The sequence below is a fragment of the Musca autumnalis genome, unplaced genomic scaffold, assembly GCF_047663935.1.
Source record: "Musca autumnalis isolate F117 unplaced genomic scaffold, ASM4766393v1 scaffold_2, whole genome shotgun sequence".
NCBI classification, from domain to species: Eukaryota; Metazoa; Arthropoda; class Insecta; order Diptera; family Muscidae; genus Musca; species Musca autumnalis.
Genome location: NW_027411755.1, coordinates 174696290 through 174711222, shown reverse-complemented (window position 1 = coordinate 174711222; position 14933 = coordinate 174696290). Strand labels below are relative to the sequence as shown.

The window sequence follows — 14933 nt, the reverse complement described above, 5'->3', positions numbered from 1 at the left end:
CGAAAATCGGAAAATCCGGTGATTAATACGAAATTCGGAAAATTTTCGGATGTTTAATGCAAACTTTTTAGTTCTTTATTCGTTAAATTCCGTCAAATGGATTTAATAGTATTCATTTTTGCTGCCCGCGGATATAATTGCAAAAACAAGCCATAGCATGCAAACAAAACAAAGAAATGTCCCTTGTCGTTGTAGTTCTTACAATCAACTCTCAACTGAAGTTCGGGAATTTGGCTCGCGAGAAAAAGAATAGAATCGCAAAATCGGAACGGAGTACATACTCGGAAAATTAAAAAAACCAATGTTTCCCTAGTCGAGGGTACTCGGAAATTAGTACTCGGAAATAAGTAAAAAAACAAGAATCAATATTTCCCTTATCGAAGGTCAAACTAGAGTGGCTTCATTGAAACTTTTAGGTATTCATAGATCGAGTTCCCTACTACCGCAACTTCATGATATTACTCTACTAAGTCCCGGTTCACACTAGAGTGAATTTCATTAAACAATTTTATGAAATTAGGCGTTCTTAGATCGAATTCCACACTACAACAATTTTATGATTTTCTTCTACTATGGAACTCAATCTATAAAACGCATAATTTCATGATTTTTTTTTTCAATGAAATCACTTTAGTGTGGACCGGGACTAATGAACTCGATCTAGAAATCCTTGATTTCAAGAAATTTTTTTAATGGAACCACTCTAAAATAAAACCTTAGAGAATCTCGGAAAAAATCTTATATCAGAGTCATCGGCAAACATTGTTGGCTGGGATCTGGAGGTACCCTCATATTGGAAATATACCAAATTATGGACCTATATTGATAATTTTCTTCCTGGGCCTTTTTTTACCCATTGAGAAACTGCAAAATCTACTTAGTCCCGATCCACAATAGAGAGATTTCAATGAAACAAGGCGTTCTTAGATCGAGTTCCATGCTAAAGTAATTTTATGAAACTGCCGTAGTGGGGAACTCGATCCAAAAACGTCTAATTTCACTAAATTATTTCATTGAAATCGCTTTAGTGTGAACCTGGACTTACCGTCACTACAGTAGACTAATTCTTTAAAAAAATTCACATCGAGAACCCGCCATACGAAATTTAATATATTTTGGTATGATAATGTGGCTGAAACCTTCAAAATACCGAAAGTTGGCAGGTACCGTTCTGTATTAAAAGGTGGATCTATATTGAAAAATTTTTGGGAGGAAGTTTTTTTGTAGCCCCAAAAAATACCAAATACCAAATTTGAGCCAGTTCAAAATGTTTCAAAATATTGAAAATCGAAAGGTACCGTACTATGGGGACTATATCAACGGTAGACCAACACGGACAAATTTCTGGGTGAAAGTTTTGTTGCCTCTCAGAAGACTAAATACCAAATTTCAGCGATTTTGGTAAGATAATGTGGCTGAAACCTTCTAAATACCGAAAATCGGGATCCGCCGTTCTATGCAGATTATACGCAAAACCTGAATCCATACTGACAATTTTTTGGAGGAAAGTTTTTAGAACCAGAGAAGACTAAATACCAAGTTTTAGACATTTTGGTAAGATAATGTAGCTGCCTAATACCGAAAATCCGGAGGTACCATTCTATGAGAGCTATAATAAGACGTGTACCTTTACCAAAACAAATTTTGGTTGAAAATTCTTTACCCCCAACGAAGACTAAATACCCAATTTCAGACATTTTGGTACGATTATGTGGCTAAAACTTTCAAAATGCCGCAAATCGGGAAGTATCGTTCTTTAGGGACTATATCAACTCATGGGCCTATACCGACAAATTCCAGGGAGGAAAGTTTTGTAGCCCCAAAGAGGGCTAGATAGAAGACCAATAAATCTTCTATCGATAGAAGACCAATAAGTCTTTTATAAATAGAATACCAATGAGGGTTCTACAGTTTGAAGGAATACCAAGGAGGGTTCTATAGATTGAAGGAATTCCAATGAGGGTTCTATTCTGTAGATAGAAGACCACTGAGGTCTTCTATAGATAGAAGACCAATGAGGTCTTCTATAGTTAGAATACCAATGAGGTCCTTTATAGATAGAAGATGAATGAGGTCTTCTATAGATAGAAGACCAATGAGGTCTTCTATCTATAAAATACCGAACTGACCTTCTATATATAAATAGAATACCAATGGTCTTCTATCTATAGATAAAAGACCAATGAGGTCTTCTATAGTTAGAATACCAATGACGTCTTCTATAGATAGGAGACCAATAAGGTCGTCTATAGATAGAATACCAATGAGGTCTTCTATAGATAGAAGATCAATGAGGTCTTCTATAGATAGAAGATCAATGAGGTCTTCTATAGATAGAAGACCAATGAGGTCTTCTATAGATAGAAGACCAATGAGGTCTTCTATAGATAGAAGACCAATGAGGTCTTCTATAGATGGAAAACCAATGAGGTCTTCTATAGATAGAAGACCAATGAGGTCTTCTATGGCTAGAAAACCAATAAGATCATCCATAGACGGAAAAACCATGAGGTCTTATATATAAAGAATAGCATTAGGTTTTCTGTAGAAGGAACACAAATCGATCTTTTGTGAATAGAATTGCATAGTGATAGAATATCAATGAGATCTCTATAGATAGAGGATCACCGAGATCTTCATTTTTGCTATTATGGAAGCGCTTATTATTTTTCGGATAATATCTTATAAATATTATTCTAAGTTATTATTAGAATTTAATAAGTTCCTATTTCTCTAACAATTCATCAAGTTTGAAATTACTTACCCATAATTCAAGGATCCATTCTTCAAATTATTCCCCACAAAATTCGACGGTTGCAATGGCAACTGATTGCTGTGTTGTGATGACTGTTGTTGGTTGTGATTCGGCTGATGTAGATGATGCTGCTGCTGTTGCATATTGGTGGCGGCGGTGGCGATATTTGTATTTGAATTGACATTGGTTGGCGTTGAATTGGTGGTTGTAATAATTGGATTCTTTTGAAAACTGACCACAGTGGTATTATCGTTTGTTGGCTTGATGAGAGCTTTCATGCAATCTTCTTTTGCCACAAGGGGCATGCTAATGGTGGAGTCATCCATGATGGGTGATGCTTTGGCAACGGCACTAATGCTTGACCGTTACCAATGCTTGAATGAAAATAATGTTTTCTTTTGCTTATATTTACTAATAATGGCTATAACAATGTGGCTAAATTGTTATATGTTAAATTTGTAGGTAATTCTGCTTTAAGGATATTTTAATGCATTTTCTGTTTTTTTTTTAATTTCCTTGTAAGGATGTGTCTTTTTGGGTAGGTGTGTTGCTTAGTTTCTAGGGGCAAAAAATTGAGCTTGAAATATGTTTTGTATTTCTCGTTTTTTTTCTCTCCCTCTATTGTGGGTACTCTCTTTACTAATGAAGTTCCTGTTCCTGCTATCCTTTTATAATAATCCGTTTGTGGTATTATTATAAGATACCACGGCTGCTGTTGCTGTTATGTCTGGTATTTATGTCATCAGGACAACATTCTTTGCAATTTATTTCTGGATTATTAATCACAGAATTTCTCTTTGAATGCTTTCCGTTTTTGTTTTTTCTTTGCTTGATTATGGTTTTGTTGGTGGATTGGTTGTTCTGACGGCTATTTGTCGTCGCCCACAAAACTTATTTCATTGTCATTGTTAAAACATCAAGTGATGGCTAGTGGTTGTTGTTCTTAAGGACTTTACTTCCACAGATTCTATTCTGCGACTCATTGAGTTCCTATTATCATCCGCTGCTGATGATGTCTATGTGATTGAATGGCTTTCACTGTTATTGCGTTTGTGACTTTTATTATTATTTGTGTTTTTGTTGGCGATTATTTTTCTTTCTTTCTTATTTCTTCAGCTCCTTTCACTCCGTTTCCGTTTTGTTTTTGTTGTTCCAACAAAGATATTCTTGTACTTTTGAGAACAATCTATGTTTGTTATATCTGCAACGATAAGAAAAATAATCCAGAGATACATTATTTTGGTTATTTGATGTGCAAATATTTGTTTCTATTTATCTAAAAATAAATGTGGGATTAGAACGAGGGGAATTTCTTTGGAGGGAAAGTTAAATAATAAATGTAGTGAATATTGGCAAATAATTTCTATTACTACTTTCATAAGATAATATTAAGGAATGAAAATATGTAAATTCCAAAATTGATTTAATTTAATATGTTTCATGGTGATAGCTCATATAGTAAAATTATTTGTAATAGTTTCAAAATTCTTCCCTATAACGAATTATACTTTACAACAAACTAATGTGTAATTTTTTATATAAAAAAGTATTCCATTCCATTACAAAACAGAATCTATGTATGTTTTTTATCGCTTGATAATGCCACTAATTTACATATATATGTGCAAAACTTATTTTTTAAATCAGTTTTACAACCACAACTAATGTGTAGATTCTCCTACATTCATGCAATTATCACTTAGTCTCTATTTCTCATGTTTATTTTGCTATTGTTTTTGTTGTATTCTCCCCCATGTTTGTTGTGATCATTCAGTATGAGCTTCATTGTTCTTCTACATTCCGAAATCATTCATTATTACCCCTTCTACTTTCTCGTATTTATTACCTCTGCCTGTTTGTTGTTTACATTCATCCATCTGTTTGTAAATGTGTATCTGCAAATAGATGTGGTTGCATTTCGTCTGAACATTGCAGAACATTCTAGATTGAGGATTCTGGAAATGTCTATGTTTCAGGGAGGAAATATAGATACGGGAGAATAGTAGGTGGGTGAGTGAGTTGTAAATCAGACCGCGAAAAAAACAGTTAGCTAAGTAAAATAAAACTGGGTATTTAGTAGAGTTAAGCCATGTGAAGTCGTGTAGGAAGAAGTAAAGTTAATAAATCATTGTAAGACTCGTAATGTAAAAAACCCGAGTTTTTGCTGCAAATCGTATTAAGGTATAAAGCAACGCTTGGACTTGGTTAAGTTGAATCTAATTCCGTAAAAATGTACTAAGACGTTTTCATGAAGGTGTTTTTATACCCTCAGCATTTATGCTAACGAGGGTATATACACTTTCATAGGGCAAAATGTGCCTCATCGAAATAATGGTATGTATGTATGTTTGGACGAAATGTGTTTCAGACAATTTGGAGTCGATTGAGCAATGTCCGTCTGTCTGTCTGGCTGACTGGAGCGCACGATACCTCTCGAACGGATCAACCGATTCGGTTCAAAATTTGGCTTTCGTAATATTTTGTCCAAACTTAGTTTAAGTTCTAAGATGGGTTGTATCGGTCCACTCCTTCCGATACCTCCCCCACAAATGTTCGAAAATGTTCGGAAAATGTGTACGTTCGATAACTCTTGAAGCAACCGATTTGGTCCATAATTTGCAATTCGTGAAATGTCTACCAGACTTAGATGAGGTTCCAATATGGATTTAATCGGTCCAGTCCTTCGAGTACCTCCCACACAAAATTTCGGATAAGTTCAGTTTAGGACCTGCTCTCGAATCGGTTTGGTTTTTGTTTTATTAACTTGTATTCACTGCCCCCCATACGACGGTACAAGTTTCAGCAAGGGCAATTCCATACCTCCTGAGAAAATAGCCTGAAAGTTGCACAAAACCCCTATGACACCGTGTGAGGTGGTTGGAGCGCAAGATAACTCTCGAACGAATCTGCCGATTGGGTCCAAAATTTGGCCTTAGTAATATTTTGTCCAAACATAGTTTAAGTTCGAAGATAAGCCATATCGACCAACTCCTTCAGGTACCTCCCCCACATTGTTCGTATTGTAACTTTTGAAGGGAGTTGGTCCATACTTTACACATCCTAATATATCTACCAGGGACGTACGCAGGGGGGGGGCACGGGGGGCCCGGGCCCCCCCCGAAATGGTTTGGTCGAACAAAATTTTTCAAGCTACTGTAACTAGTTATTGTATTTTTTCTCATAAAAATGTTTGTATATTTGAAGATTTCAAATTAAAAATTATATTTTCTTAAGTTTCTGAACAGAAAATGTACAACATTAACAAGTTGTGTAAGAAAATATTTTAAAAATTTTTGTTTGTAAGCTGTTTTTGAGAGAAACTTCCAATAAAATCTGAATTACTTCTTCATGTCATATCATACCACTATCAAAAGCTAATTCCTTAATGAATATACCCCATGTCTATTATTTATTCGAACTGTATAGAGCTCTCGAGGCTTAAAACTCATCCGGTTATAACAAAAATAACGAGTTCAGTATTATGGGAATGGAAATACAGACAGGGACAAAGGTTTACATACACCCCCTAAATCTCGGGTTTTAGGGTAAGTAAAGATTTTTATGAAATTCCAATTATACAGTTTTATTTCTTCTCGCTAAAAAACAATATTTAATACAAAAATATGTTCCGTAATACAACTAACGGTAAATTTTACAAAAACCGAAAAATGATGGGGACAAAAGTGTACATACACCCCAAGGAAATATGTGTATTACCGTCAAATTTATGGAACTAACAGCAAATTGTCTACATTTTATTGTTTTGCTTAATGTCTCTGGCTGTCTGAGATATATTTTAGAGAAAAGAAAATAATTTTTGGTGGTTAAATGTCGTTATTTGAGGTCAAACTTCTTGTATAACTCTTTAAAGCTGACCCTTGCTTAATTCTTTGCGTTTTTAGGTATTGTACTTTATAAAAATCACAAAATTAGTGTCAGATGGTAAATATTGAGACCCTAGAAAGTTTTGAAGTTGTTTTTGTGCTTAATATATATTCCTGGACATCGATAAATGTACGTATTTCCTTAGAGTTCTCAAGAAGTGAATAGATTCCGCGGAATTCTTGGCGCAAAATTCATACAGAAAGCACAAAAACAACTTCAAAACTTTCTAGGGTCTCAATATTTACCATCTGACACTAATTTTGTGATTTTTATAAAGTACAATACCTAAAAACGCAAAGAATTAAGCAAGGGTCAGCTTTAAAGAGTTATACAAGAAGTTTGACCTCAAATAACGACATTTAACCACCAAAAATTATTTTCTTTTCTCTAAAATATATCTCAGACAGCCAGAGACATTAAGCAAAACAATAAAATGTAGACAATTTGCTGTTAGTTCCATAAATTTGACGGTAATACACATATTTCCTTGGGGTGTATGTACACTTTTGTCCCCATCATTTTTCGGTTTTTGTAAAATTTACCGTTAGTTGTATTACGGAACATATTTTTGTATTAAATATTGTTTTTTAGCGAGAAGAAATAAAACTGTATAATTGGAATTTCATAAAAATCTTTACTTACCCTAAAACCCGAGATTTATGGGGTGTATGTAAACTTTTGTCCCTCTCTATATATAAAAAAAAATCTATTGAATAAAATGTATGAAGGATCGGTCCTTCGTGGACTACATATTGAAAGCCAATTAGAAATTTGTTTTACTGCCATCGCCAAAATTTTGTTATTCTGTTTTAGACAAATTTGCTGCTAAACAGTATGAGAAAATAATGAAGACAAATGAATTTTTGTGCGTCACTTGATTTTTACTTATCATTACCGAAGTATAATTGTAACCTCAGACTTTAGATTACGAGATTATATACACTAGGATTGTATAGATTTCATCAAAATAATGATTTAAGACTTCACATATGTTTGGACGATATTCGTTTCAGCCAAGATGGAAGTACTTTCCTCCGCCATAAAAGTTCAAAAATGTTCACTAAAATGGTCGAAGGGACTAACCGATTCGGTCTAAAATCGAACCTAATATGGTTCGCAAGTTTACTTCCAAAAGTGCATCAAGGTCCAAGAGAATATGTTTGGACAACATCTTCAGGTCTCTTATACAAGTCTAACATAACTGCAGTTTAAAGACTGTTCGATGATTCTTTGGACATTTTGTAGTCTTGTTTACAGCGATATCCTACTTTTCGTGGACAAGTTTATGCTTCCTGACAAAGCTCTAAACACTACGGTGGCCAACTAAAAAGCTTATGGGCGCGGTAACTATCGAGAGGAGTGTCTCTCAAATAATTATTAGTGAATAATTATGTGAGGTTCAATAAGGATCGATTGTTATTTGTCAAAACTATATAGAACTAAGTCCATCAAAGTGTTTGTCATCGAGTCCAAAAACTTCTAACCGTACAATTAAGAAAACAAATTATAACGCTTCTTTTGTAACATAATATTAAAAGTAAAAATAATCCTGGTATCAGAATCTATCTCTTTCGGTAAATAACACTGTGCAAAAGGTAATCTTGTGCAAATAATTTGAAGTGAGGATTTTTTTAGGTACAGACCCAAAGTACAAAAGCCCTAGTTCCGTTTTGTTGAGTTAGATACAGCTTGGGTTTTATGGCCCCATCTAAACATTATTAAATATCGACTTTTTAAACAACTCGGGGCTATATCTCTGAAATTAATGCAAATCTTCTTCTGACCTTTGCAGCAAATTTGTAGATAAGGGCCAAAATAAAATATTTGGAGAAATGAAAAAAAAAAAAATAAAATTTATAATATATCTAAAAATTCCATAATTTGAATACATTTCGCACCATATCTCCAAAACTGTTAAATTTTTCTTAATGTTTTCATTTGGAAACAAATCAACGACAACGACAGCCGATATTCTTAAAAATTAGGCTAAGATCATCGAAATAGTGAAAATCTTGCTATAGCAAAGACAACGGCAATTCTTTGTTGTTGTAAAATTCTGCGATAAACCATAACGTGGACCTGTATGATTAAAAACTTCAATATACTTCAATAAATTGTACATGGCGACATTACCGAACGTGGCCCGATATTGTCTATTTTCAATTCTAAATATCCTACTCTGTAAATATTTAAAATTGTATCCTTAGTCCCAATTTACATTAAACGATTTTTCTTGCAGCAATTTTTCTCGTTCTCATTTAAACTTGCCTCTTGCGTTTATACAGGAAATTCTGTTTCTGCAAGCTTTGTTTTCAAAACAATGAAAATAAGGTCAAAAACGAAAAATATAAAAGGAAATGCCTGAAAATTGCCGGTACGAGCAATTTTTTTCCACTTCCATACCCCATACGTGTCTCTCCTACAAACTGATTATATATACTTTGTTGAATTTATATACTTTGTACCATTATTTCATATAAAATATAGAATAGAATATAGAATAGAATATGTGCCAAAATTTCCAGTCCATCGGACAAAAATTTACCGAGATATGAGCTTTCGAAGGGAAACATTTATTGTGTTTTGTATGTAGCATAGAAACTAAAAACGTCTTTTCCTCGAAGTGTGCACTTTATATGTTTTTGTGGGACTATTGTACACATAAATCATGTGCTTAACCGAGAGAGTCTTAAAAAAAACTGCTGACGGAGTCAAAAAAATATCAATTTTGTACGATGTTTTGTTTTTGTTAAAATCGAAATTTTGATTTTAACGGTTCAAAGACAAGATTATTAGGTTCGTAATGATCCCACAAAAATATATGCTGATCGGTTTATTCTTTTTGAAACTCCAGTGGGTACCGCAAACTGCTTTAGTAAAAGCAGTGCTTTATAAGCGGGCATTTGAATGAAACTAGAAGGTAACTTAAGGTTTAATAGATTTTTTATAAAAAATGCATGAAAATGGCTTTTCTCATGCTTAAAAGTGGCCCCTTAAAATAACTTTACGTAACGCTACACAACATTTGAATTTTTCATGATTTTTGGTCAAGTTGTGCCCCCCCCGAAATGAAATCCTGCGTACGTCCCTGATATCTACCAGATATAGATCAGGTTCAAATATGGACTATATTTGTCCACATCATCCAATAACTCCCAAATAAAATTTCGGATAAGTTCACTTTAAGGCCTGCTATCGAATCACTTTGATTTTTGTTGAAGCAACATGCATTCGCTGGCTCAATTACGAAGATAAAAGTTTTTTCAGTGGCAAATCCACACTTCTTGAGCAAACAGCCCGAAGGGTGTAAAAGCCCCCTATGGCACCAAATGTAGCGGCTGGAGATCCACTTCCATAATGGTCAATGTCGATCCATTCCTTTAAGTATTTCCTCCGCAAAACGTTTGCTCTTTAATCCTAATCAACATTTTTGTCCTTTCATATGCCCACAATTATTAAAACCCTATAAATACATACGTTTTTTTGGGAAAAAATTGTTTCAATATACACAGGCTGAGGGTATATCTCTGTCGGCCAAGCCGACTGATACTTTTTTACTTGTTTATCTTAAAAACACCATCATGATGACCTCTAAAGGAAGACCCTTTAGAAAGTCTGCTAAATCAGCAGATTATTTTAGGCGCGCTTCTTAAGATAAAAAAATACCTTCATGAGGACCTCTAAATATAGAAGCTCGTATGAGATTCCTTAAAGAGTCTTTTATATAAAATCCACCTTCCTAAAAGCTTCTAAATATAAGATACACTTTCGAAAAGCTTCATAATATATAAGCCACCCTTATGGTATCTGCCGAACATAGATGACCCTTTTCGGAAATCTTCTAACTACTAATGATACATTTAAAGGGTCTTCCGAAGATTAAAGGGCCTTTTATGAGATATTCTCTCTGTAAGAGGCCGTCTTAGGAAGTCGTCTGATTATAGAATACCATGTTAGGAGATCTTGTAAATACAGAAGGCCCATTTACGGCTACTTCTGTCTTTTACATCACAGCATCAGTTATATAAACTTGGGTATCAATGGTTTATAAACTAGGATATGATCATATACATAAAAAGACTTTTACTCTACTATGCCATCGATCAACATTGAACATGTGGAAATATAATGATTTGGAAACGACCAGTCTCAAAAAATTACATTACCAAACAACGAGTTTTTATAGTTGTTATTGGTGTTGTAAGAGTTCCTATATGTACGTATAAGTCTTTATTTTATTGATTCGGCTCCGCTTCCACTCCCAAGTTTTGAAAAGACGCCACCTGAATAAAATTTGTCCATAATGAGAGTGGAGTTAAGTGATTTGGTTGTGCTGGGCAGTTGAAAGGGTGCAGCGTATCATGCGTACTGGTATTGCATGCTTGGCAGATGTTCTGCTTTGTGTCATCAATCTTGAAGCGACTACACCAACTGGATCTCAGTTGTGCCAAAGCAACTCTCGAAAACTTGCCTGATAAGCCTGGTAATTCTAGAGGTTCTATTTTATATCTGTGGACCTCCCTCTCTAGATCATGAAAATCCTTCCTGATATGCCTAGGTGTGGGGTACCTTTCTACTAGATGGTGATTTGGATGGTTTTGCCTATAGCATCAAGCAGATATTTCATGGATAACATCCTGTTGTGCCGACGAACGGGCAAAAACTTAGACTCCTCATATAAATGGTCAACTGAAGACATGAGGAGACGATCTGTTGCGGTTCTAAGGACTGCATTCTGGCAAGTCGCATAGCATACCACATACCGACCTATCGCGTTGTATGCGATTAATAAGGTTTATTTATCTGCTTCCCAAGGGCTGCCGGCTAGAGGCTTAAGTACACTGTTCCTACTTCTCATCTTATCGCAATAAATTGTGGCCTATGCGAACGACGAATGTGACCCCAAGACTATGGGGTAGTTAATGGTCGAAATTATTAACCCATTGACCTACACATTTGGTGACATTCGCAGTCAATGTGGTGAGCAGTCTGGCTGTAGACTTTTGTGACAGATACGTTCATATTCCTCGCGTGGAAGAACTCCACAAGATCAATAAGATAGACGTTTAGCTTGACACAAATGTTACCAACGATGACGCCATGACCGTACAATCGTCTCTACACGGAATTATCTAATTGCAGAAAGTTAGAGGTTCCGGAGATATCACCCCTCCTTGGGAAACTCTCCCTATTTCACGCTACGGGGTTTTGGCTTCTTCTTTCCGAGTTCCACGTACAACTGGCCACCACAAGTACATATAGCTGGTGAACCAACGCTTCAAACAGAGACGGAGGTTAATATTTTCCACATCCTACAAAAGCATAGCTGACCATATCAAAAGTTTTGGTCTGAGGCTACAATTACTGTTCTTTGGCACGGTCTGTCTGTTTGATAACAGTGTGGTTGGGGTACTATGCTGCTTTCGGAACCCTTGTTAATGATTCGCAACTGGATAACACATTCTCCTGCTGGGGAGGAGTAACGTCTCAGGTATCTTTTCAACTGGTACAAGTCCACCACATCCATTTCTCGTACGATCCAAACGAAATTCGTTGTATCCATCAAATCTCCGTAGACTACAGGTTTTGTTCAGCTTCGATTCCAGAAGCCATCGTAATTAAACTGCAGGAATGTTACATAGTTAGGAACTGAAACAACAATACGCAGTATTAAAGACTGCGCTGGTACTGCTGCTGGGTAGATTGCGGGGGAGTTTCATAAACCGATGACAACGAAGAAGAATCACTGGGGATCAAGTTGTCGCAGCACGAACCAACATAATCCTACCCTATTGCTATACTCCCTCAGGAAGGTCTGGCCGGAACTGGTCGTCGCTAGGCCTGTTACGACGGTGTTATGTTTTTCGTTAGATAGTGGCCCAAATGCCCCAAAAAAGCTTGCCGGCACCAACTAAACTGGGTTGTACGTAAGATAACCCTCGAAGGGATAAACCGATTTGGTCCAGACGATGAACATCGCATTATTTACAGAATCGGATTATGTCTGATTATACTGTGCAACATTTTTAAGGTGATCTTGTGCAAACAATTTGAACTGAGGATTTTTTGAAAGTACTGACCCAAACGACAATAAACCGTACTTGGGTTTTGTTGTGTCAGATCCAGCTCGGATTTTATGGCCCCATCTAAACATGGTTAAATATTGAGTTTTTAAAGAAATTCGGGGCTATATCTCTGAAACCAATGCGAATCTTCTTCTGACCTCTGATGCAAATTTGTAAATTTGTAGACAAGAATAAAATATTTGAACTCGAAAAATTACATTTATTGCCTCAAATTTCAAAATATATGCAAAAATTCCACAATTTTTATACATTTCGCACCGTATCTCCAAAACCGTTAATTTTTTCTGAATATTTTCTTTTGGAAAAATATTCCCTGGAATGTAATACACAACTCTTCAGAACATGTCATTGTTGTAAAATGCATCTATGCCGTTGTTTTCAGTATATTTTTCAACGAAATCCGAAATGCGAAAATAACCTGTTGGTTTGAAATGTGTTTGAAATACGTGTTGTAAAAGATATGATGCAAAATACCGCTGAAACAACATGAAGTAAACATTTTAGAGTTTCAGAATGTTCTAAAGAGTTGTTGAGAACTTTATTTGGAAGATTTTTGCAAAAGGTTACTTGGTTCAACTCCCAATAGTTTAGCCGATACTGACCAGAATTTCAGCAATTATGTAAAATTTTCTATATTTTATAGATTTTGATGCCCTAGATGGAGTTTTTCTTATGTGTTTTTTCAATAGATAAGTTCTACTAGTTTAGGGCTACAATATTGCTAAAGACAGCAAGGCCAAATTCCTATTCGTTTCTTAGATAAAGGCCTGATAAATGCAAAAAAGTGTAGATTTAGCCCGGTTTAGATGAGGCCATAAAATCCGAACTGGATCTGACAGGACAAAACCCTACTAGGGTTTTTGTAGTCTAAATATGTACTTTCAACAAATGCATTCTAGAAGTTGTTTGAATTTTTAGTGTTGCTTAGTGTTATTGATTATCGGGTACCTTCCACACAAAGTTTGGAAAGAGTGCAGTTTAGGACTCGTCTGGGATAGTTTTTAAATTTTAGGCAACATATTGTGTATGCGGCTATAGTTAGGACGGTACAATTTTTTGGGGGCAAGTCCATACTTTCTGCGAAATTTGCCCAAAATCTCAAAAAACCCCTATAGACGTCAGAAGTATTGTGTCTACTTCTTTTCTTTAGGTCTTATTTGTCGGCTTTTAGTCGCCATAGAATAACTACTTGGTGCGATATGCTCTAGAGTTACTAGGTTGATTTGTAAGCAAAAGTACCATATAAATCCGTTAAGTAAATACAAACTTCTGAAGAAGGAAATAATTTCATTGGAAGTAATGCATAAGACCATGGAGCTGCTAGATCGAACCGTGTAAATAATATCTAAAATAAATACAACAAATTTAACACGTCTGTCTTTAAAACGTAAAATTGTGAAGCCAAGTACGACACAACTTGCTCCAGATGAAATCTTTAAATGGCTGCAACGGTACCGTCTCTTTTACTTTATTTGTCATCAATGAGACTATTTTAATAACTATTAGACAATCTTGGAATTTTCTGTTACGATTCTATTGTAAAGGAAATGTTCAATGGATGGAATACATCTAAGAAAATTTTTGCAATGCTGGTTAAATCCTTTTAGTGTTAGTTTATTTCTTTTCCGAGTTGTTCTGCCATGTAACACCGGAGACGTACCTTCAGATTCCACCATGGTGCAAGAAAGAAGGTGATACAATAATACCAACTGATATCTTCATTTGCTGTCAAAACAAAATTTTAATTAAAATTAAATAAAAAATATTACGCTGCCATAAAGAATATCTGTATACAACACCTTTTTTTAAGCTTCGCGAAGAATATTTTAACGTTTTCTTCCTCCTTTTGTGGATATTTCGCGCAAAAAATTTTTGACAGCAAATGAAGACTTCGGTCTGAATTCGCCTCAATTCGCCTTTTGGATCACCTTGTTAAATTCGCCTTGGATTCCACTATAGTAGGAAGATTCCCTATTGTTGATTTAAATAGTATTGAAAAATGAGAGAAGTATCGCATTATCTTTTTCGTTATGTAAATCCCACATATGTATATTAAGGTAAGAACTTTTTTGCAATTTTTGGAAATATCAAAAATACCACCGCATAGCCGTGTAGAGCATGAAAAACTACTATGAAATACGGTGTCATTTTTCCTCTATCGCGAAAAAAGTTCCGCACCAAATGCATTGAAGTTCAGTAATGCATTA

The 14933-nt window shown here is 35.2% G+C and overlaps 1 protein-coding gene across 2 annotated transcripts in view; it reads right to left on the bottom strand.

Moving 5' to 3' along the window:
• Positions 1–14933, bottom strand: part of Atet (ABC transporter expressed in trachea) — a 240800-nt gene that overhangs the window by 136117 nt on the left and 89750 nt on the right. For both annotated transcript variants that reach the window (XM_073969937.1, XM_073969939.1), the window contains exon 3: positions 2765–3956. In XM_073969937.1, coding sequence (XP_073826038.1) covers positions 2765–3081 — 317 coding nt within the window. In that variant the 5' untranslated portion in view covers positions 3082–3956. The remainder of the gene's footprint in view (positions 1–2764; positions 3957–14933) is intronic.